Source organism: Lactuca sativa, chromosome 6, assembly GCF_002870075.4.
Source record: "Lactuca sativa cultivar Salinas chromosome 6, Lsat_Salinas_v11, whole genome shotgun sequence".
In the NCBI taxonomy this organism is placed as follows: domain Eukaryota; kingdom Viridiplantae; phylum Streptophyta; class Magnoliopsida; order Asterales; family Asteraceae; genus Lactuca; species Lactuca sativa.
The window spans coordinates 82,917,467-82,942,553 of record NC_056628.2 but is presented as its reverse complement, the minus strand read 5'-3'; the positions used below and the strand labels follow the sequence as shown (position 1 = coordinate 82,942,553).

The 25,087-nt window shown below is 35.1% G+C and overlaps 2 protein-coding genes across 3 annotated transcripts; one reads left to right on the top strand and one right to left on the bottom strand.

Moving 5' to 3' along the window:
- The first annotated feature begins 19,071 nt into the window (after positions 1-19,071).
- Positions 19,072-22,373, top strand: LOC111891211 (plant UBX domain-containing protein 11). 2 transcript variants are annotated; one of them, XM_023887281.3, is made up of 9 exons: positions 19,072-19,200; positions 19,960-20,059; positions 20,326-20,378; positions 20,544-20,625; positions 20,758-20,823; positions 20,931-20,998; positions 21,092-21,608; positions 21,678-21,953; positions 22,027-22,373. In XM_023887281.3, exons 2-9 carry the CDS (start codon positions 19,960-19,962, stop codon positions 22,230-22,232), a joined length of 1,368 nt encoding a protein of 455 aa, XP_023743049.1. In that variant the 5' UTR covers positions 19,072-19,200; the 3' UTR covers positions 22,233-22,373. The 2 variants fall into 2 exon arrangements, with proteins under 2 accessions (XP_023743049.1, XP_042751740.1); XM_042895806.2 differs by lacking the exon at positions 19,072-19,200 and having other exon boundaries at positions 19,935-20,059.
- On the bottom strand, positions 22,219-24,887 carry LOC111891210 (probable methyltransferase PMT19). The gene is made up of 5 exons (XM_023887280.3): positions 24,137-24,887; positions 23,535-23,745; positions 22,781-23,432; positions 22,610-22,687; positions 22,219-22,524 (listed from the first exon to the last, which is right to left on the bottom strand). The coding sequence occupies exons 1-5, from the start codon at positions 24,812-24,814 to the stop codon at positions 22,341-22,343; spliced, it is 1,803 nt and encodes a 600-aa protein (XP_023743048.2). The 5' UTR covers positions 24,815-24,887; the 3' UTR covers positions 22,219-22,340.
- Between the last annotated feature and the right edge of the window lie 200 nt (positions 24,888-25,087).

The following is a 25,087-nucleotide window of genomic DNA, read 5'->3' as shown; positions in this document are numbered from 1 at the left end:
TGCCTGAAATCTAGCACAGTAACAAACAGAAAACATTATGTCAGGCCTGCTAGCAGTGAGATACATCAGTGAGCCTATCATCTGACGATAAAGCGTAATATCAACAGCCGGTTTGTCCAAGGATGGGGTGAGCTTGGTGTCGAACGCCATTGGAAATTTGACTTTGGAATCTCCCATCATGCCAAATTTTGCTAGGAGAGTCTTCGTGTAAGCTTCCTGATTAATAAAGATGCCTTTGGGTCCCTGTCTAATATTTAAACCAAGGAAAAAGTTAATAGGACCCATTGAGCTCATTTCAAATTTACTCTCCATCAGCTTTCTGAATTCAGCTGTTAGGCTAGGATTCGTTGAGCCAAAGATGATATCATCGACATAAATTTGAACGATCATAAGGTGGTTACCTTTCTTCTTGCGAAAGAAGGTTGGGTCAACCGAACCTTGTTTGAATTTGGACATCTTTAAGAATTTGGTCAGCGTTTCATACTAGGCTCTCGGAGCTTGTTTCAGTCCATACACGGCTTTATCCAAAATGTAACAATGATTAGGATACTTTTCATTCACGAATCCAGGAGGTTGCTCCACATACACAGTTTCTTCGAGTTCTCCATTGAGAAATGCACACTTGACGTCCATTTGGTAGACCTCAAAGTTTTTGTGGGCAACATAGGCTAGAAATATTCTTACTGATTCCAGCCTAGCTACAGGAGCGAAAGTTTCTTCATAGTCAATGTCTTCCTCCTGACAGTATCCTTTCACTACCAGACATGCTTTGTTCCTTATAACGTTCCCTTCCTTGTCCATTTTGTTCCTAAAGACCCATTTGAGACCAACAACCGAGGCATCTGGAGGAGTTGGAATAAGTCGCCAAACTTTGTTCCTTTCAAATTCATTCAGTTCGTCTTGCATAGCTTGAACCCAATCGGAGTGATCAAGAGCAGTGTTAACTGTCTTTGGTTCAACTTTTGATACGAATGAGTTAAACATGCATAATTCGACTTTAGAGAACAAGGAAGTCTGTTTTGCCTTAAGTTGTGATTGAGTCAGAACCTTTTCAGATACATCACCAACAACTTGAGAGACAGGATGATCTCTTGTCCATTTGGTGAGAGGAGGGTAATTAGGATCAAAGGTTGGATCTAATTCAGCGTTTATCATTTCTTTTGGTTCGGACTGGCTTTCATAGTCGTAAGACATATCAGCATGCTCCCCCTCGATAGATGATCTTACAGGAATGTCTTGAGAATCTTGAGCTACAGTGGTTTCTTGTGGTGTTGAGCTTTCGGGCGTTGATGCACCTTGGATGGTGAGGCACTTTCGGTTGGCGAAGAGCTTTCGGTTGTAGTTTGAGACCTTAGCTCCCCCTCAGCTTATGAGCTCGGCTGGGATGATGATGGTGGATCCTCCCCCTCGACTGAAGCATTGGGTGATTGAGGCTCGTCAGAGCTTGATCCTCCTTCATTCATTCTCCTTGCAGCGTCTTCAACAATTTGTTTCATGTGATCTACCTTGTTGTCTGCTGCACTGGCTTCAGAGAGAATGGCCTTCTCTGGTTCATCGAATAGCTCCATGAACTGCTCGAATAGATTAGCGATCGAGGCTGTGACTTGGCCAGTTTGAGGAAAGATTTCCCCAGCTGTGTCTTCATTGGCTTTTAGCTTTTTAACATAGCTATCATCAAAAGTCACGTAGTAAGTTTCTTCTATTCTCCTTGAACGCTTGTTTAATACCCTGTACGCTTTAGAAGTGAGAGAATAGCCCAAAAATATTCCTTCGTCAGCTTTGACATCGAACTTGTTGCGGTTTTCTCTAGAATTGAAGATAAAACACCGTGAACCGAACACATGGAAAAACTTCACGTTTGGCTTCCTATTGTTGATGATCTCATAAGGAGTGAGAGAGAAGCGTTTGTTGAGATATGACCTAATCTGTGTAAAACAAGCAGCAGAAATAGCATCAGCCCAAAAATAAAGAGGTAAGGAAGCGAAACTTAGCATGGTTCGGGCTGCTTCACACAAAGATCGGTTTCGTCTTTCGACAATTCCGTTTTGTTGAGGTGTGTAGGGAGTTGAGAAGTTGTGACTAATTCCCTTTTTCGCCAGGAATTCTTCGAATTCTCTATTTTTGAATTCCTGACCATTGTCGCTCCTGATGTTGCGAACGACCTTCTTCAGCTGTACTTCAATCTGCTTGATGAACACCTTTAGCTTATGAGTCGCTTCAGATTTAAGCTTCAGAAAGAACACCCATGTAAAACGTGAAAAGTCATCAACAATAACAAGAATATACTTGCTACCACCAATGCTTTCGATAGATGATGGACCACACAAATCAATATGAAGTAATTCTAGTGGTTCAACAACTTTAGTGTTTATTATAGATGGATGACTTTGACGACTCTGCTTCCCCATTTCACATGCAGAACACAAATGATCTCTATCGTACTTGAGCAATGGAAGACCTCGAACATGACCTCCAGTAACAAGTTTGTTGATATCTTTAAAGTTGAGATGAGAGAGCCTTCAGTGCCACAGCTAGCTTTCGTCAGATTGTGCTTTAGATAACAGGCAGATAGCTGGGTTTCCTTTAATGGGTTTGAGGTTTAGAGGAAACATTTCACCTTTACGCTCCGATTTGAGAATAACTCTTTTCGTCTTCTTCTCAATTATTTCAGAACCCTCATCGTCGAATGAGACTTTGAGACCGGTACCTCCAACAAGCTGAGATACACTGATGAGGTTGTGTTGTAGCCCTTCCACGTATGCAACCTTCCTTATCGTGAATTCACCATTTGTAATCATTCCATATCCTTTTATGGTGCCGAAGGAGTTGTTCCCGAACTTGACGTTTCCACCATTTGAAAGAGACCTGTATTCCCTTAGCTCTTCCTTCCTTCCTGTCATGTGACGCGAGCAGCCACTATCAATGTACCATTCTTCATCAAACTACTCGTCACTGATAACCTGCAAAAATTAAGCAGATTTAGGAATCCAAAGCTTCTTGGGTCCACGTGAGCCTTTCATAGGAACAGGAATAGTAAGAGAGATGTCAACTAAATATGTTCTTTTTATTAGTGTTGTTTCATCTTTCTTTTTGATGGTAAAAACTTTAATTTTATTAGAATTCGTTGCTTTCGGTTTTGACTCTGGTTTAACCACTGAAACTTTTTGTTTTCCTTTTTGTTCAGCTGATGATTTTTGAGAAGGAACAGAATGGAATTTGGAACGAGGTGGAGAAGAGTTTGAAGAGTTTGAAGAATTAGAAGAGTTAGCGTGAGAGAGCTTAGATTGAGATGACTTCTTGTCTGGAGACTCTAGGTGACCCTTTTGCTTTTGATCATCAGTTGGACCAACCCTAGAATTTTGATATCTTTTGATTTCCGAACTGAACCTTTGCTTTCGGTTGATGTAGTTTTCTGAACCGAACTTCTGCTTTCGGTTGGAATCATTCTCAGAACCGAGCCTTTGCTTTCGGTTGGAATCATTTTCAGAACCGAACCTTTGCTTTCGGTTGGAATCATTCTCTGAACCGAACCTCTGCTTTCGGTTGTTGTTGCTCTCTTGCGATTCAACAGGATTTTTCTCTGATTTTAAGTTCTTGTCTTGATGTGAGAAATAGGCATTTTGAGATTGCCAAAACTGTTTTCTTTCAGAGAGATTCTTCCTGTATCTCTGATTCCTTTGACGTTTTTGATTTCTCATCTGCTTCGGTTGATGATGGATGTTAGCTTTCGGTTTTTGTTTTTCTTCAGCTGATTCACTCTGAACGGATGAAGTTTCACTTGGGGATGTGACTTCTTTTGTAGGAGTTTCATTTTCCTGAGGAACCTCTTTCGTACCACTAGTACTTGGCACATCGAAACTATCAGGTTTATTCAAAGGTTCTGGCACATATCTGCCTTTGCTTTTCCATGAAGTTCTTTCAGACAAACCTACCGTTTCATCAGCATTGTCAATGGGAGCTGACCAAAAGAATCCATCATAGCCATCAGCATTGTCTTCGTTTACAATAGCTGTGAGTTCAGCAGTCTGATGTTCGGTTACGCCTGTGACCTTGTACACCTGATTTGGAGTGGTCCTTACTTTCTGATATACTACTGCCTTCTCCGCAAGAATCGGGGACTTTTGTTGGGACATACGAGCGAACTCCACTGAATTTTCTGAAATAAGATTCTTGTGGTTTTCGGGTTCACTCTTGACAAATTCTGAACAGTCAACTGTCTCCTCTACAAAAATTTCACTCATATTGTCGTCCTCATTAAGCTTAGATGCATTTTCAACATCAATTTTATTTTCTGAGCTCAATTTGGCGTTTAAAGAGTCAAATTTTTGTATGGTTTCGGTTCTCAGTTTCAGTTTATCATTTTCATCCAAAAGGTTTTTAAGCATGTCCTTATGGTCCTTGGACTTAATAAAAGATTCGATTTTGTCCAGTCCATACATGTACGTCGGATTAACTTCCTCAGATGAAATAACACTCTCACAATTATACGCTTCAGCATCAATTTCATCCTCCTTAAACTAAAGGAAGGACAAAATCATACGATGAATCTTTTGTCCTATTTCACAATTCAAATGAAGCTGAGTAATATTAGAGTAAAGACGTTTGGCAATCAAACAAAAAACATTTCGCTGTTTCAAAAGCTTTAAATTGTCTATTTGCAAATAAATTTTTTCATCTTTTATTTTGACTAATTCCGACTCCTTCAGTTCGATCCACATCCGCCGTTCCTCACTCTTCGAAGACACCCTGCTTAATTGGTCAGTTAGGTTAGAATTGGTGACTCGAGTTTGAGTTAGACTACTATCTAGATGAGAGATTCTTGAATTAACACTTTTTAATTCTTTTTCATATGAGCATTGTGGGACTTTAAATGAGACAAAAACTGATTGTACCTTCTTGATCAGTTCATCGAGCTCGTTGAACTGCACGCTGAGTGGTTTGGCTGTAAAGCACAAGTTCTGTTGCTCCTTCGTGTTATCATTCCCACCATCAGTGTTGTATCCCCTCATCTGAGATACGTCGGATACCTTCAAGCATCTTCCTCCACTGCTTTCTTCTTTCGCCACATAAGCCTTTCCATGAGAAGGCTTCCTCACTTCATCATCTTCCGAGTCGGTTGACCAAACCTCCACGCCACCGAACTCATCATCAGCTACCGAACCCTACACAATTAGAGCATTCATAGAAGGGTTAGCAGTAGATTTCTTCTTCCTGATTTCATCTAGCTTTTTCTGCAACAAAGCTTCTTCATCCTTTTCCTCATCCTTTTCTGCCATCTTTTTGAGGACACAATCCTTTGCATAGTGGTTCTTTCCACCACAATAATAGCAGCTCACTCCCGAATCTCCTTCAGCCTTCGGTTCCTTCTTTGATTCTTCAGCCTTCGGTTCATCTTTGACCTTTTCAGAACTGTAACTCCCCTGCCAGTTTCGGTTCTTATTAGTGGGGAATCTCTTCTTGATGAACCTCTTGGGGTTTGACACCATCATAGCATAGTCCTCAGAAGTGAGGTCATAGTCATCCAAGTTGAGGTCTTCGTCCTCCATCACCGATTTGCTTTTGGACAGGAGGGCCAACGAACCTAGGCTTGAAACCACACTTTTGTCCTATAACACGATCTTTTCTTGAGATTTTAGGATGCCTACCAGTTTCGCCAAAGAATAGGATTTGAATTGCTCGTGCGCTTTAACTGTGGACACAACTGCTCTCCACTCAGATCTGAGTCCGTTCAAAAACGTAACCTTCTGCTCAATAAGCTTCCTTTCGATGTCGTGTTTGATCATCTTGCTAAGAAGATGATTAAAGCGATCGAACGTTTGAGTCACGGTTTCTTCGGCTCCTTGCTTGAATTCACCAAACTCGGACAAGAGTAAGGTTTGAATGGAGTGTTCAAGATCTTCGTCTGTAGAGTACAGTTCACGTAGCCTGTCCCATATCTCTTTTGCAGTCGTGCATGAACTCACCAGCCTGAAAGTATCGGATTGAAGAGCGAATCTAATCAACCTTAACGCTTTGATATTGCACTGAAATTTATCTTTTTCGTCTTGCGCAATATCTTTTACATCTTTCAGAAGATCATTGTACTCCTTTTGAGTTTTAATAATCCTTGAAGTTGCTGAATGAGAAAAGGGTCCAAAAACGATTGCTTCCCAGATGAGGTATCCATTATCCTCAGATCCTATAACATAATCTTCAAAGTGATGAGCCCAGACTTCATAATCATGGGTGTACAGGATGGGAATCTTCGTTGTTGATCCAATGCTGTTTGAAATATTAATAGGATTGGATTGCGACTCGTCCATAATTGATCGAATAACCTGTTCAAAGATCAGACTTGTAATATATCAAATTAGGGCAAAACAATAAATATCGAGATACGTCAATTATGAGATGACGGCTCAATAAATATCAATAAATGCAGAATAACCCTAATCGAAACCTTTTTCACAGAAAAGAAGTGTATCGATTACACAGCCTCCTGCTCTGATACCAATTGATAAGTTAAAAACTAACTTGAAGATCGATTAGATCTATAAAACAGGTAAAGAAATAAACGAGTAAACAGCAAGAACACAATAATGGATCAATGACGTCGAATGATTAATAAACAATCCTCAGAAGAGCTCGATAAAGAACTTCTACTGTAGAGGATTTAGGGTTTACAAGAACAATGAAGAAAGTAATCTGTGATCTATCGTAATACTATCAATCGTTCTAAATCGTTAACCTAATATGCATGCAAGCACATTATTATATACTAAACCCTATCAGCTCACGGTTTGGACAGGCCCAAACCGGAGTACAAAACTTGGACTATTAACCGAGCCCAATGACGCAATACAAAACAAATCTGCTACCCAACAAAGAGAATGTATTCTCTTCTATAAATAGGAAAGGTTGTGAAATATTTCAAAGGGACTAAGCCTGAGATCTTCCTTGCATCTAACTTTGTAGGACGTTGAGTGTAGTCTTTGGTGAGATTGTTTTTGTCGACAAGTGACCAATTAAATTTTAGAATTTCGAAAATGATTTTGGACCGTATCTTTTAGATTTGGATCAAGTTTAATAAGGATCCGAGTGTCTTCTGGCTGAGTTAGGAAAACTCGCTTCCATTGGAGGCTTGGTTTAAGTAACATGCCGAGTATTTGGTTGTGTTAGCCAAGTTTTAGAACCCTGTATGTAATACAATTTAAAGTTTTAACCTTATAAAAGACGTCACTTTTATCATATGTTCTACATAATTATGGTAATATTTATGATAGAAAACATTTTTTTACTATTTAAGATAAAAAGTTGTCTCTATTATCATATATTGTACAGAATGCTAAAATTTAAGATAGATAAAAAGATGTCTCTATTGTCGTATTTTCTACATAATGATAATATTTAATATAAACATTTTAATTTAATATGAAATTATTATTTAATAGATAACAATAACGATTTATTTATTTTTAATTTTTTTTCTATTTTAATCATATAACTTTGTATATGCAAAACAACTTCAAGTTCCAACATTATCTCTTATAATATAGTTCAACATAATACCAATACTAAAAATCATTTTTTATATTTTTTATGAAATTATTATTTAATTGTTAATAACAATGATTTAGTTATTTTTAATATAAATTTTTTTTTATATCCCACGCAACTCGTGGGCGTTCGCCTAGTATTGGATATAATAAGACAAGGGATATTTTTAGAAAATTTTCAATATTTTCAGAGAAGTTTTACTTTAATTCTATTTTTTTTTATTTTGAACAAAAAAGTTCATGGTTATTTGATTTTACACGATAACATGTCGTTTCATGTTAAAAGAAAAAAAATATTTTTTTATTAATTTGAGCCAAAATAAAATAATCGTAACTTTTATGTATAAATTTTTTTTAGACGAAAGTGAAACTTTTCTGAAAATATTGAGACTTTTCTGACAATTTCCCATAAGATAACAAAGAAGGTCCAGTAACATTCGTAATGTATCTATCGTAATATCTCTTTATTCTAATAAAAGAATAGTTTTAATCTCCTTTTGACATGTGTCATCCTATTAGGCCTCCTAATTAATACATATTTTATTCTTCTTTTGCCATGTGTTACGCTATTAGATCTCCTAATTAATGCATGCCACTTGTTAACCTATTAATTCTCAATTTCAAATTTCAAATTTAAATTTCTCATTTTAATTACATTGAATTAATAATATTAGAATAAAAATTAAAATAAAATTAATACAAATTATAAGGTGATATAATTTCACATATTTATTTAAATTAACGATTATAATTTTATATAACTAAAAAAATATCTCTTAATTAATAGTATTTAAAATAATTGATTAACAATTTTGAGTTCCCACTATTAAAGTTTAATTAATTTTATAACTGTGGTTTCCACGGGTTATAAACTAGTTATTTATAAGGGAGGAGAGAGTTATTCTCTCCCAACCCACTCAACTCACTGCCACATTGGTTTTTCTCTTTTATTTTTTCTTCATCTTTCCCAACCCACAACACACATAAATTCTATCTTTTTCAACCCATTCAATTAAAAAAATACAAAACAATCAATGTAAAAACTTAATTAGCAATAGAGTTAACGCCGGTACCACTCATTCTTCAGCGGGTTGTTTAATTGGTTTCACCAACCCACTTCATATCAGTTAACATATAATATAGTATCAACTACACCAATAAATTACTTAATCTTTTTAGGATTAATGACTTAAAAACTTAAAAAGGTAACATATTTTGTTGATATTCGTGTTTAAGCAACAATGTTTTTATATATATTTGAACATTGAATTTGTTTTATATGTTAAAAAAAAGGTATTGGTTGTTATAGGTAATATTAAACCTTTTTGAATATACAAAACAATATTAATGGTCAAATATATACCAAAAGACAATGTTGGCTAAACATGAAACAAAATATATTATCGTTTTAAGTCGTTAATCGATTTTTTTATTTTTATTTTTAACTTTGATCCCTAACGTGGTAAAACTTTGGCTTTAAGGGGTGTTTGGATTACTTATTTGAAGTATTTATTAATTTATGGTGGTTGGACATTTATAATAAGAAGTTTTAAGTGTTTAAAACTTTAAATAATAAAATTTCATATGCACATAATGACTTAAATAATGAGCTTTTGATAAGTTATGTATTTCTTACTTATTGATTTATTTAAAGAGTTTTTGATAAGTGATTTTCTTATTAAACGTACAAGCAACATTTTATAAACACTAAAAATTAACTTTTTAGCCTATTATGTTTTTGTATCAAATAAACTAATCCAAACATTATTTTTAACTTTGTTTTGACACCGGATAAGCTAATAAGCATTTTCACTAAAAAACATAAGTTGTTTTAAATAAAAATTCCTAAACACTTCCTAAGTATATGTAAAAAGATCATCTTTCCCTGTAGTTTGTAATTTCTATTAAGTTTTCTTACATCCCAAAAATCAAAGACATTTAATTAATTTTTTTTTTTCAAAAACAACCCATTAACCATAAAGTGTTTAAAAACAATTATTGTCTCGAAAGTATAATCAAAGTCAGAGTATCCCAAGAACCAATATCATAAAAATGGGAAGATGTGCACGATCATGCCTTCGCTTTCCCATGATCCTCTGAAGTATCTAAAACAATAAACTGAAACCGTAAGCTAAAGCTTAATGAGTTCCTCCAAAGTACCACCACACAACATAACAAACAATAGCATGCATATATGAGCCTTTAGCCTGACTGGACCACCTCGTAGGGCCTACAACCTATCTGGACCGTTTAACCGGGCCTTCGGCCTGACTAGACCACCTCGTAAAGCCTACAGCCTATCCGGAATGCCCCGGGTGTCTTGATCTTCAACACAAAGCAGGACCGCCTTAACCCAACCATAATATGTCAACATATACAATAGATAAATACAAACACATAACCAACAAATACAGGTAATCATACAGATCTACTAATCTATCATATAACCAGCATAACATCATCCTATATACCAGAAAACATAACCTATTGGTCCGACAGTGGTGCCTTCGACCCACAATTATAGTGAGGAAAACTCATCTCTCAATCCAAACAAATCGTTAAATAGGTCTCTGCTCCTAATATTAGCTACACCCGTCACCTATTCACCAAATAGAGACCAATCTCAAATATAACTCAAAATACCTAAAATACCCTTAGGTTAAACTTGGTTAAAGTTAATGGTCAAAGTCAAAGTTAACTACAACAGGTCGTCACGTTGTGGACACTAAATGACAAAACATACGAGTCTCAGCCCAGCCGCCACGCCATGAAGACCTAGGCCAGGCCGTGGACACTAGGCTCCCAACAACTTAATGGATTAAGTCGATTTCCTTGATCTTAAGGGATCCAAATCCCAAATCTCGTGCATTCTAAGATCCAAGTGGATAAAGTTTCCAACTTTATCCTTTAGACTCTTTAAGGGATAGAGATCCCATTTCTATATCTAAATAGGGCAAAAACATAATTTGGCTTAGCCCATTAAGCACTTTCTCTTGGAAGACTACTAGATCCCCATTTCTAGAATGTTTCTAGCATCAAATAACAACATAAAAGTCATTACTTTCTAGAGATGCATGTCCAATGCATGTATTGGACTATATTAGGTCAAAATGAGGTTTTTGGCCAAATCTTCCATGCATGATGCTAAAACTCAATATTACTCCAGATCCAAAGCATCAAGGGCCCAAAATGACCTAGAGATTCACAAAGTCGCAAACTTAATGAGATCTCATCATCCGAAAATCAAGGACAAGAAGATTAAGGCATATAAACCTAGATTTATACATAACAAACCAAAAACCTTGGAACTTGGGGGCTTACAAGAGTCCAGAAGATGCACAATAAGATGGTGAGAAGAGTTGCTTGTTGAATCCAAATCTAGAAGCCACCTCCTTCTTCTTTTACTCCCCAAAAATTAACATAAATAAGTTAAGAGAGAAAAAATGGAAATTAGGGTTTGCTTGGAGGCTGAGTGAGTGTCATGGAGGCTAAGGGTGAGCAACCCTAGCCATCACATTCCCTTAAATAGGGTGCAAACCTCAGATAGTAGGGTTCTCATTAAACAGCTGCCACATTGTGGCCATAGGTTGCCACGTCGTGGCGGTCATTTAAAACACGCGATACATCGACTATTACCATATCGTAGGATGCCTTCACCACAATGTGGTTCCGCCCAAAAGCCAAAATACATTAAATTTAAATACCTTCAAGAATCCGGATGTGACAACTTTTATTACTATTTATTGTAAGTAGACCTTTATCGGACCCCTTAACCTTCCTCTTTCGTCCTTTTCATCTTCAACCTTATGCACTATATGTGTTTAGTATAAAATATGTATAATTACATGTAAATAATCTTTTGTTGACATTAGAATGGCCTACTATGATAGAATTTTGAACTATATGTGCAGGAAACAAGATAACGAATATTGCCAAAATAGGGTTATACCGAACGAAGAAAAGATGAAAAATCTTGGTCATTTTAGGTAACTTTAATTATACCGTATAAGACTTTGTTCAAGACGTATTGGTCAATTCTGGTAAAATCTTATCAAAAAGTCATAATTTGAATATTAGGATGATGGCAACATAGTTTGGCCATTTTACATTGTTACTAAGATGCCCCTTAAGATGTCAGGTTATTGAACTTCATGTATGGAGTAAAACATTCATTGACATAAAATAAAAAAGCAGGTTTTGAACTTCATGTCAGGTTGTTGAACTTCATGTATGGAGTAAAACGATCAACATGTGGTTCTTCACTGTGAGTAGTTAGTAGTTAAATTCTCTAGTGATAACTACCAAAAGCAGGTTTTGATTTCTTTTATCATAGTGTTTCAACATTTACATTAGCTACATATTGTTTGTGGATTGTTTATGTTTTTTTATCATAACGATCTTTTCCCTTATTTTGTTTTATAAACTATCTGGTTGATCTATGTAAGACGATTCTAACACAATCTCCATACTTTGCCAAATCATCCAAATTTGTATGTAGGACAAATGAAGGGTATAGATGCATTTAATTCGATCCAGACTAAGACATCAATTGGTACGACTATATCTTACACAAAACTAGTAGTATTCCTTATAGTCGAAATGTTTTGATATTTTCTAATTGGAACATAAATTCCAACCAAGAGGCACATGACCTTAACGATGACATGTACATAAATGATAATCATATTCCTACTTTTCATGTCGAACGCAACAAGCATTTTGTGATTCGGAAGTGAAAAATGATTTTATGACTCAGGTAGTTTCTCACCGTTCGTCACTAAGTTTCACTTGTTTTGAAGCATTTTTTTCTAAATGATGTAATATGATTTTACAAGATTTATGTACTCTTTAAATATGGGTTGATGAAGAATTTAGAGAGAAACTTATTGTATGATGATTTAATTGGGTTTGAAAGTGAAAATCTATGAAATTGTTGTTTTCTCTTTTTATATCTCGATATTGATTAATGATATTGCCATATTTATACTTACTTTTAGGCAATATTTAAGTGCATTTTTATTAATAAATTGATAATATGTTTAGAATAATGATACTTATGAGTTTAAATTGTTATTTTCAGTCAATATAAATGATTTTCGAAGAGAGGGACCAAAGGTGACAAAATGGGGAACATGGGAGGCTTGAAAGACAAGGAAATAATAAATTCACGATAAGCGCTCAATTCACGACGTGGCGGTGAAGCCCACGACGTGGCACGGGTGTTCCAGAAGATAAACATCGCGACGCAGAGGATTTCCTTGAAGGATACGGATTACTTGAAGCCCACGACGTGGCGCATCTGGCCACGACGTGGCGCGGGTTTTTGAGGATTATATAAGTCCTCCTGATTATTACGAGAAGGAAGGCTTTTGGCAGAAGAAAAAGAATTCTAGGAGACGATTCAGAGCGAAAGAAAGGTTCTGGAAGAGGGTTTTCAACACCAAAAGAAGTAAAGGTTTATAATTTAGTTAAATAAGAACATGTCTTTTATTAGTTTTAGCTGTGTTAGTTTAATTACTATGATGAGCAACTGAATCTAGCTACTCTTGTTTAGCTAGATGAAGCTTTAAACTTATGAATAGTTATATGCTTATGGATTGAGCTTAGTTGGTAAAAATTTGCTTGTGTTTGATTTGTATGATCTAGCATGTTATTATTTGTTTATCTAATTGCTTAATTGCATGTTCTGTGTAGTTTAGTGACCATTAAACTGCATGAACCTGTTTACCTAATAATTTAGTGAACATTGAATTGTTAGAGCTAGGATTGACCAATCTTAGTTAATAATTAGAATAAATAAAGTTTAGCTGTGCTAGAGAACGTGAATTGTGATCATAAGTGCGTTTATACAACAAATCTTACATAGCGTATTTACATTCATAATTAGTTCTGTATTTAATTATGTGTGAACATACATGGTTTGACATGAATTAGTTAATTATTGGTAAGATAGAACTAAATTACTAATACAACTAAAAACCAACTTAATAATCCGTAATCGTTAGCTAGCCATAAGGGAGAAGTGGATTCAACCTAAACAAGAGTGTGTTTTTATTATTGAATTTGATTTAAGTTCATCTGATCTTGTAAAACCAGATAAAATCCCTTATTAAACTTGTTAATAAATTAGGTCAAATTAATAGTAAGTAAATTAATTAGAACACCGTTCCCTGTGACCGACACCCGACTTACCCAAGCTATACTGTAATCTGACTAGGTACACTGCCTATAAGTGCATAGATAGTTAAGTTTGTTAGGTTATAAATATTAAAATTAGTGGGTACTTTTGTGCACATCAATTAAATGAGTTGGATGTCCCACTAAAGGCATGTAATAGGAAAGAACCTCTCACTAAATATAGTACAATCTGCAAGATTTAAAATGGTTATATACATGGATTTATGAATTAATATGGTAAAAAGGATCGAAAAGATCGAAACTCTCCAAATAACTTCTTTTTTTTTTTAAATTTTTCCAAAATCCTATTCCTTGCTTTCAAGAAATGTAAAACTTTAGTGGAAAAAGTAATCTTGCGTAAAGTATGTTTAAACAAAGCTCTAGGGCATTGAGAGTATTTATATAGGTGTCTGGGTAGCTTGTACCTCTTAAATTTTCAGACGCAATGAAAATTTTTTAGAAATAATTTTGGTGTAGTATAAATTTTTTGGCGTGCTACTTCGAAAATTTATATGTGCTACCCATAACATTTTGTTCCGCCACTTACAGACAAGAAGAGATTGTAAAGAAAAGACAGAGCTACATAGGAAGAGGAAAAGAGGAAAGGAGGAAAGAGGATGACCAAATATGATCTTTGGAAATTAACCAGATGAGAAAACTAACATGTAAGAAGGGAAATGGATAGTGATAGATTATTGTGGAGATGAAATGGTGGGAACTTAACTGATTTGTAAAAGTAAAATAAATAAATAAATAAAATAATGATAAAATAACAAAAAAGAAAAGCAAATTGAGGGTAAATTGGTTATCTTATATGCCTTTAATAGTAGTTCTCAACCAGTGGTCAAAATGACCACCGGTGGTTAAAGACAAACCATAAGGACTACATTTCCAAAAAAAAAAATTTAAATTTGAATTCAAAATACGAACTTCAATATACTATAATACCATTTAAGTAATTTAAAATAGATTTAGATTTCACGATTAAATAAATTAAAAAAAAAATCAAAATTACATAAATGGTCCATGTAGTTTCTTAGATCCATATGTTTCGTCCATAACTTTTTTTCCGTTACACGAATGATCCTTATTGTTTTAATGTCTTATGTGGTTGGTATTCGACCCATGTAAAAAGATTTTTATACCATTTTTGTAACACCTAAAAAATCACAACTAATTTAAACTTTTCAAAACAACTTGTTTACTATTAAAAGTGTTTATAAAACCATTGTTTTCAAAATATTATTTAAAATCAGAGCTTTCCAAGATCAACAACATAAAATCAGGATGCGTACGGTCACGCCTTCGCCTTCCCATGATCCTCATAAGTACCTAAAACCATAACCCAAAAATTGTAAGCCAACGCTTAGTGAGTTTCCCCCAATGTACCACCACATAACATTGTTGGATTAGGTGTCTAAGCCCATAACTATAAATTGGTATGTAGTTGATTTGATAGTAGCATGACCCTTTTTGGTTGCCTTCACACTGGCAACTAGACATGATGATTATTGGAGTGAGAGACTGAGTTTATTATTTGGAATAATAAATTGGTGCATAAAATGATTTATTAGTATATTATAAGAATAATATATTAATTAGAAATCATATTATTAATTAGTATTTAATCAGAAATTAAATTGGAATTAATTTTGGGATTTAAGGAACTGATTAAAAGTATAGGGGCTGTGTTTGCAATTATTTGATAGTTATGGTTTTGGGCCATTGGATCACCCTTATTGGGGAGGGTCGAAAATCCTTAGAAGGTTCTAGAGATTTTCGTCCAAGCCCTAAGGAAGGGGTCCATGGACTTGCTTAGGCTCTACGCTAAGGGATTAGAGTTTCTACCTCAAAACCCTAGCTAGCCTCATGTATAAATAGAGCCCCTTTGCTCTTGAATTCATGCACTCTCTTGAAACCCTAGAAGAGCCGAATTTCTGAGCAAGTTACTCCTCTCTCCTCTCTCTCTCTCTCATATTCATTCTCTTTCCCTAGTGTGTTTGTGAGCCATTAGAGGTACTACGCTTGTGATACTTGTTCTCAAAAGCAAGGATCTTCAAGTTTTAGTTGTTATTACTATATAGCAACAAAGGTATGTGATCTAGTTTTTGTAGATTTCGAATTATTAGATGCATATTAGGGTTTTCCTTTTGTGTTCAATGCTTGTATGTCTAATAGAGAAAACATATATCCAAATCTAGGGTTACATGCACACATAGGATTGTTTGTATATAACTCATCATTGATATCAGAGCCTTTGGTTTTGTTTTCAATTAGATTTGATACAATAGATTAAACTTGACAAATTAGGGTTTATGGCAATTAAACCCTAAGGCTTGGATTTTTCGAAATTAGGGTTTCAAACCCTAGGTTCGAAATTTGATTAGGGTTTTTGAACCCTTTCCTTGACCCTCATGATTTCGATTTTTAGGGTTTGCTAACCCTAGAAATTTTGAAACTACTTCCCCAAGATTAGATTTCGAAAATCTAGGGTTTTGGGTAGGTATTAGTATTATCTTTTAATTGTTTAAATGAATATTTGATGATTTTGATATATCCTTTCCCAAATTTCGAAATCTAGGGGATAAAGGGATTAAATTAAATTATTTAGTTAACGGATAATCCTATGAGATTTAATAATTTAAATTAATTGTTTAATTTTTGATAATTATTAATCAAGGTTTTTAATGTTTAAGATTTTAAATTAAAAGATATTAATTTCAAAAATTTTAAATTATTAAAAACCCTAGTATTTTGAAATATTTAAAATACACCCTTATACTATATATATATATATATATATATATATATATATATATATATATATATATATATATATATATATATATATATATATAATTAAAAGTTTAATATTATATATGTATAAGGGGTCTATAAGGGGTTTTTAAGGGGTTTTTAAGGAAGCGACCTATAAAATGACCTCATTGGGTATATACTCTTACCTACTGCACTCTTGACCAGTGGATGGTCGTTAGTCGAATGGGTAGGATAGAACATTAAACTCTCATTAATAAGTATAATGATATATTTAAAGTAACTAAATCTTTTTACAAAATCCCAATCTTAGTTACTTTAGGAAAATGTGAATTTGATACTAGTCTATGAAATTGCACATTGCACTTTGTCAAGTCGTTAGTGGAGCATGTGTGGTTAACCGACACATTAACTTGGACTAACAAGGGTGGAAATGGGTAACTCGTTAATTATCATTGATCAATGGAGCATATGTGGTTAACTGACACATTGATTAGGTGGTAAATGACATCGGGAGTACCAAGCCAATTTGCATGATTATTCACATCTTGTTTGAATAATCGAGATTAAACATGTCATTTAATAGTTTAATGAATCTCAAAGAATCTAGGAATTTCATTTCATTTAAAACCTAATTCTTTTAATTTTTTTTTCGTGGTGGAATTGGTAAATCGTCATTTAACTACCTTCAAATAATTTACAATTGGATTACGACATCTCTTTTCCGAATTGTGGATTATTTTGTTAGGTCCTAGCCTTAATATTTAATTTTGAGTGTTATATTAAGGATTCTTTATCTAATAAAAACTTGTCCTTCTTCTTTTGCAGATGTCAACTTCCAACAACGCTTTCGGTTCCTCCAACAACCCTGCTAACTCTTTCTCGCTTTTGAACATTTGCGCGAGGGTCATGTTCGATGGTTCCAATTTCAATGATTGAATCCGAAACATCCAAATGGCCTTGCGTTATGAGGACAAGGAATACGTCCTTGATAAGAAGTTGAATGAGATAGACGAAACCAAAGCAACTCACGAAGAGATAGCTGAGTATAAGGTCTAGTCTTTAAGTCTCAAAGGGACCAAAATCGCATCTTTCCTAACTTTATCCATTAAGTCCAAGTTTCAAGCCTTTAGATCTGAATCAATATGGTGTTTAGATGGATAAAGTTTCCAACTTTATCCATAACAAGGTCATAACTTTCAAGATCTAAACTTTATACACTAAAGCGACCAAAAGCTCATAACACCCAAGACTAGCTAGATCTATCAAATGTATCATCAAGATTCAAACTTTATACATTTAGAAGAAAGATCAAGGTGAACAAAGTCTTGATCTACAAGCTCCAATGCAACCAATACTTCTCCAAAGAACTCCTTCTTTTCCAAGATGCACCAAGAACACTCCAAATCACTTAAGAACACCTTTTTTTGCTCAAAAGGCTCAAACTAGGGTTAGGGTTTTTAAGGGAGGGCGTTGGAGAGGTGGAGGATGAGAATGAAATAGGTTTGGGGAAGTTAATGAGCTCAAATATGGCTCAAACCACGAAAATAGGGTTTGGGCACTGATCACGTACGCCCAACGTACCAGGGATGCCCTAGTACTCCCAACATACTTCCTGTATGCCCAACGTAATAGACTAAGTCTAAAACCTTCTTAACTTCTAACAGTCATAACTTTTTCGTACTAACTCTGTTTTCAACGATCTTTATATCCACGGAAAGATACTGAGGAGCTCTACAACCCTATTTAATTACTTTTGACTTAAAACACATCGAACTAAAATCCTTAATTCAAAGAAAAGGCATGAAGCATCACTTTTACCATTATGCCCTTTCGCTCCGAAGCACAATCCGAACTTTTGGATCACATAATCTACATTATCCACTTCCAAATGGGTCTAAAACTCTCTTTCCCCAAAGCCCGAAGTGTTATGATACTTGATTTTCAGGTCACGCCCCTGAATTATGAAACGACTCGAAACAGGGTGTTACACTAGCTTTATAAGAATGATCTATGGGTATATTCCAATCTCACACAATTTGTGTTAATTAGTGTGTATGATTGTATTGAAATTAAATGTTATTTGAGGATATTCGTTAGGTTTAAGTTTCAATGTTTTGTTCGATTTCTTGTCATTGATGTGCACATGGTTCATTTTTTCCTATCATATATGGTTCAACTTCAATGCATATCATATTTGGTTATCTAGTGTGTGTGATTGTATTGAAACAGAAGGTATAATGCTATGTATATGGTTCATTTTTGCCCTTGCATTTCTTTCACCGAAATGCTTATGTATTTCTTTTCACCGACGATGAAGATAAAGACGTTGGGAGAGAAGTGGGTGGGGTATAGGGGCGGGTTTATGTATTTTTTTAAATAAAATTATAGTAAGAAATATATAAATAAATTAAAAATAGGGTATTTAGTCAATTTATAATCATGCCATGAAATGAAACCACAAAATCATAATGAATAAAATATAAATAGAAACTTATAAATTTAAAAACCATAGGGACTGTTTTTGTAAATTTTTCTAAAAAAAATATTTTACTATTTCTTCTTGTTTACCCGATTTTTAGAAGCACGAGTTTAGCCCATCAAAGAAGACTTTTCTGGTTGTCTAAAATGGACAAATAGTGGTTGCAGAGAGTTCCATCATAAACACACGGAAAATCAAGGTGAAGAATAAGAAACGTCACAAATCCCTAAGGTACGAACTTTGTTTTGCCTAGATTTCACCAACGTTTTCAGTCAATTGATTGTAAATTACTATTTGCTTATTTGGAAATCCGAGAGTCATGTGATTCATGTGCGACAGCCACTAGTTGTGTTCAATTTCATGACCTGTGTGGATTGTGTTCACTAGCACGGTTAAGAATTTTGATAATTAAGCCGGATGTTAGTAGATGATCTCTGATTTGAATTTCGATCATGTGTTGAGTAGCATAGTCGAAGCTAAATGTGATTGATTACGAATTAGGGTTCTAAATCGAGCAATCGAACTCCATCATAATCGGTTCGATATGAGTGAACGCCTATTTCCGGTTCTTTGTGTTTTTACTTCATCGGCATACTGCCAAAGTCGCTTCTTTTTGTTTTGCTAGCTCTGATTTAGGATGCACCTCTTGAATCGCATAAAACTTTAGCTTTTCCTAGTTTTGACTGCTATAGTTTCCCCCGGATCATATAGATACATTGTTGAATCCCAGAGAGGACGACACCCAACCTAATTCCACCAAGCACAAAAGAATTCATGGATTTCGAACTCACCTTTATCTAATCATTGCAACGTCCTTCTTATAGTTGGATTCAATAATGTTTTTCTATTTTATTTGCACTTCGAATCTTGAAATGCATACAGGTTTTACCACTTTTATTTTTTCATTCTGTTTTTTTCTCAGAGTAAAGTAATAAGTAACGAGTACATCCTTGCTTATCCAGTCCTAAAGTGGTCATGTATTTTGTACAGATGGAACAATCTGTCTCCTCTCTCGCATTCAAAGGTTCTATCATTGAAGCAATCACTGAAGCAAAAAGGCAGAAAAAACTTTTTCTAGTTTACATTTCAGGTACATACATGTTCTCTTTCATGATATTTGTTCTTATTCCTCATCATCCTCCTAGATACCAAAAGTTATATCCTTAACGACCCTTGAGGAGTAGAAAATCAAGATTTTGGCATCATCCACATACAATAGCATTACTGTAAATGATAAAAATACAGTAATTTGCTCTAGATATTAGAAACAAATATGATCAATGGAGCAAACGTTTTCATATGACATTAGAATACAATATCTGCTTGTTTAAAATGCTTTGATTTTCCTATTTACAGGTGACAATGAAGACTCAATCTCTATGGATAAATCTACTTGGTCAATGTCTAGTGTGAGTTAAATCATAAATGTCTAATATGATATCTTTTCCAATCAAATCAAACTAATATGTTACATTACATCTCATGTTATACACCAATTTCAAGCCACAAATTCCATACAGCATACTATACTTCTTGAACAACTTTATCATCTAATGAAAGTTGACTGAATTTAGGTGGCAGAGTCATTATCAAAGTACTGCATTTTATTGCACATTTTGGAAGGAAGCACAGATGCTGCTCAATTTTCTGCATTATGTATCCTTTGATTGAAATTTGACACTTTGAAATCTCCAAATGAAATTCCTTTTTTTTTTTTTCACTAATAACACATCCATAAAATTAGACTATTACTTATATCATATATGTACCTTACATCAATTTGAATAGACCCACAAAAACCTGCTCCTTGTATAACAGCTATTGGATATAATGGCATCCAACTATGGCAAAATGGTAAAGTTACAACCTTTATTATATTTGGGATCTCTTTTTTTTTTTTTTTTTTTAATAAATAAACTGAATTTGTATTTTCTTTTTGTTATCTTTTAAATAATGAGCAGAGGGCTTTGTTAGTGGTGAGGTTCTGGCTTCAACCCTTGAGAAAGAATGGTTGAGTCTTCATGTTCAGGTACTTGAGAAATTATATTATTTTTCTTTTCTTCTTTGTGAATTTGTAAGAAAAAGTATAAAATTTAATTACAAATTACATTTTCTTCTACAGGAAACAACTGCCTCTTTTTTATCTGCAGCACTTGTCTCCAGACAATCTGAACAAATTCCCTCTGCAATTCCTCCTTCCACATCACTTGAAACTGGAAGCTCTTCAACATTATCAGTTAATACAAATGACAATGCTTCAGTGGATAAAAAAGATGCAGATCATGACAAAAAATCTGATATTGATAATTCAGTTACAACAAGTAGCAAATCAGTTAACCAAGTGATCACAACGGCAATTGAATCTGAAATTGACAAAAAACCAAACTTGAAGGCTCCTCAAGTTGTTAAAGATGTAAAAAAGGTTGATATTGATAATTCAGATTTGGATTCAAACACAAACAAATCAACCGATATTCATTTAAACATACGATTACCCGGGGGTATAAATGTCCAAGAAAAATTCCAACCTACAAGTACTTTAAAAATGGTGAAAAATTACATAGATGAAAAGCAAGAAAGTAGCATTGGCCCTTATGATCTAGCCATTCCTTACCCTCGCAAGGTTTTCACTGACCAAGGTAAAAACTTTACTAAAAATCTTCAAAAGATTTATTTTTATATTAATTTTTTTTTTTCCATAATTTCAGATTTAACCAAGACTTTAACAGAGTTAAGTCTACTCGATAGACAAGCATTAATAATAGTTCCACATCTGAAATCCACCGGTCACTACAAACCGCGATCTGTCATACCTAACCGTGACACATCATCAGTCTCCACCACTGCCACGTCAGTGCCAGATGGCGAAGGATATTTTTCTCTTTGGAGAAAGGTTCTATCATATGTTAACCCTTTAGCCTATCTTGGTGGCAATAACACTGTACAGGATAATACTCAAACGACCAATCAAGAATCTGGTTCTGGTAATTATTATTTTATTAAAATCTTTTTTAATTTTCACATGAAAGGCTTATTGTTACTGTTATGTATTTTCAGGGTCAAATCCGGGCAGCTTTACGGGCAGTAGAAGGTCATATCTTGTAACAGATAACCAAATCAACAACCCAAGTTCATCAAGATTTGGAAGTGGAAGCAATATTCACACGTTGAAACACGATGAAGATGATAAGAAGTTTAATGGTAAAAACGCTTTTTGGAATGGGAATTCCACAGAATATGGAGGCGATGGAGAAAACAAGTGAAGTGAGAGTTTTTTATTTTTATTTTTGTTTTTCGAAAAGACATTTACATCATAAATATGTTTTGTACTTAAAAAATCTAATTGCTCTATTATAGATTTCTTGATGCATTTAAATGTTAACAAAAAACAACTTTCTAGGGCTGGTTTCGGTGTCCGATAGTTTAGTCTGCCATCGCATTTGATCTGTATGACTTTTCAACTTCATAACAATGTCTACATGATCTGTGATTATGATCGTCCCTTTAGGGCGAAGGATTCTGTGCATCTCAATGAATATGTCGATAATGTCACATCTGTGTAAAGCCAAAAAAAAATAGTCAGATTTAGTAATTGAAATTAAGGGAATAACAATCCGAAACTCGAATTATATGGGCTTACTTGTTCATGTACAAGCTAAACACGTTGTCCGCGTGTATCAAGTCGTATGATCTAGGATATGTCGAGAATGGTTCACACCTGTATGCAAGAAATTAACAAACAGTCATCAGCTAGACACAGTCTTATCCGTCTGTTTCTCTGTCTCTATATATGGAGTCTAAAAAAACGAACCAATTCATGTAGGTCCCGATTAGGCCACGTTCATAGATAATGCTGAGGGTTTTCAACTTTGAATCATGAGGAACAACATTCATGACCCAAACCGGATACTCAGAAAGAGAAGCTGCAAATCCTCCGAATCCCGCGTTCATGTCCATAACATTTCTATACCCACCATTCGATAACAATTCAACCACTTTCACATACTCATAAACTCTCTTTTTCCATAACAAATTATCGTTAACCAAATCTTTCATTCCAAAATCATGATTTGGTGGAATACTATTCAACCTCTTAGGCCACTTCTCAAGCACATGGTTCACTTGAGGTAACGGAGTGATGCATGCATCCATCTTTTTATACCACCCATCATCCGGATCGTTGTCCGGGTTACAAAACATAGGAGATTTCAAATCTTTTTTCTTTTCGATGCATTCGATATGATCGTTAGGTTTTTGCCACACTGCAATTGGCCCTTTTCCTTTAATCTTTTTCCAACAAAGTCGCCTAGCAAGATCCTCCAAACTACTAAGCTCTTTTTTAGGGTCCTTGGTGGTTCCGTCTGAGGCGGTGTAGCGGGCCCGCCAGTTAATAGGCGGGCCCGACAGCACCCAGTAACCACCTGGCCTTAAGACCCGATCAATTTCCATTAGATACAATCCATCTAGCAACACAACATGACAACATCATCATCACCATCATTATCATAACATAAGCATTATGATGGAAATGATTATAAGATGTAATTTTAGGGTTTTGTAAGTACCATATTGTGTCCATGGGATGAGGCAACGAGAGCAATGAGCCATGTCGAATGATGTTGATGGGTAGGGTAGTCTGTAGGTGCCAAGGACACCAAGCATAGCGGGGAGGCCTCTTTCTAGGGCAAATTGCACCTGAGCTTCGTGTACATCTCTTGGAGCTATAGACATTGTTATAATGTTGTAATCCATTAGTGAATCTCCAAAACTTGCAACCTGACATGGTTAAACCAATAATACTAATAAGAGATGGACCAACAATCCAAAACAAAACCGCTCATAAAAAAGACTAAACTGATTAGGACCGGTTTCACTGGAATACAATAAGTTTAAAACCACTTTTTATTTATTTATGTATAATAGATATTTATTACAAATGACAAACATTTACAATTACAACTAACAAGTGACAAACGTTTTATATAAAAAGTCAATACTAACGATGTTTGGTCGGTCCTAAAAAGAAGACTGGTTTTATTTGTTTAAAGCGTTTAGACCGGACCGGTCTAATCAATTAAAGAAAAAAGAAGCAATTTAACGAAGAACTAGCTTATACGATTAGAATCTTGATAAATGAACTTGATTTCAAGAATCACACGTCACTTACCCCACACCCTGTATCAAGAACAGTTCTAATAGCTCCAGATTCCAATGGCACCATCTTCTTCAATTGATCGATATAACCCTTCACTCCTTTCTGGAAAGAAGTTCCACCGCCGGGAAAAACCAGCCGATCGCCGACCAATCGGACCCAGTTCTGCTGTTTCTTAGACTCCGTCAGCGTCTTGAATGGTACATTACTGAACCAAGCTTGAGCTCTACTTTTCGGCCATGGAAATGGCTTCTTGTACCCCACTGGTTCCGGTACAAGACACCGGAGAATATCTCCGCCGGTGGCAGGACAATGCCGCTCCCGGTGTAACATTTTCTCTACTTTAAACAGTCTTTCCCTTTGTGGATCCTGACAAGGGCAGTAATGGGTGAAATTAGCAGGGCAAATCTGGAACTTTTGTGGTGGCGGAGGGAGGAGGGTGTTGTGAGGTTTGAAATCGAGCGGTGGCGGAGTGTTTTGGTGGGAGAAGTTCGTGAAAACGGTGATGGGATTTAAGCAGTTTTGTTGATTTTTCGTTGTGGGTGTAAAGGAGGTGTTGATGGTGGATCTGTATGAGCCAAGAATATACACAGTATAACAGAGGAAGAAGATGAAGAAGAGTCTGATTAATGGGTTTTTGAGGGGGGTTTGCGGCGGCGGAGGTGGCGGAGACGCCAGTGACGGTTTAGGCATAGTGTGTGAAAGTGATGGTGTACTGGTGTGTGTCAGAACTCAGATCTGTTGTTGGGTGGTGGTGAAGAAGAAATAGCTGTATCTGTATGTTTGTCCGTTTGGCATTATTCCCGCTAAAGATCTAGTTTTTGATATATGACGAAATTTACCCCTGAATTTTATGCCTTTTAATTCTAAGACCCTCTATTTTATTTCTTGTGTTTTCTTTAATAATCAGCAACTTGTACCTATGAATGAATTGGTTTCCTAATATTTGATTGAATGTCAATGATT

What these genes read in the sequence shown, in the direction of transcription:
- LOC111891211 (XM_042895806.2), top strand. Translation starts at nt 19,945, where the DNA reads ATGTATTTTGTACAGATGGAACAATCTGTCTCCTCTCTCGCATTCAAA. An exon ending in CATCCAACTATGGCAAAATG is followed by an intron (nt 20,824 to 20,930) that starts GTAAAGTTACAA and finishes AATAATGAGCAG; the next exon opens with AGGGCTTTGTTAGTGGTGAG. An exon ending in GGTTGAGTCTTCATGTTCAG is followed by an intron (nt 20,999 to 21,091) that starts GTACTTGAGAAA and finishes TTTCTTCTACAG; the next exon opens with GAAACAACTGCCTCTTTTTT.
- LOC111891210 (XM_023887280.3), bottom strand. Translation starts at nt 24,814, where the DNA reads ATGCCTAAACCGTCACTGGCGTCTCCGCCACCTCCGCCGCCGCAAACC. An exon ending in TTCTTGATACAGGGTGTGGG is followed by an intron (nt 23,746 to 24,136) that starts GTAAGTGACGTG and finishes TAACCATGTCAG; the next exon opens with GTTGCAAGTTTTGGAGATTC. An exon ending in CATCCCATGGACACAATATG is followed by an intron (nt 23,433 to 23,534) that starts GTACTTACAAAA and finishes TTGTGTTGCTAG; the next exon opens with ATGGATTGTATCTAATGGAA.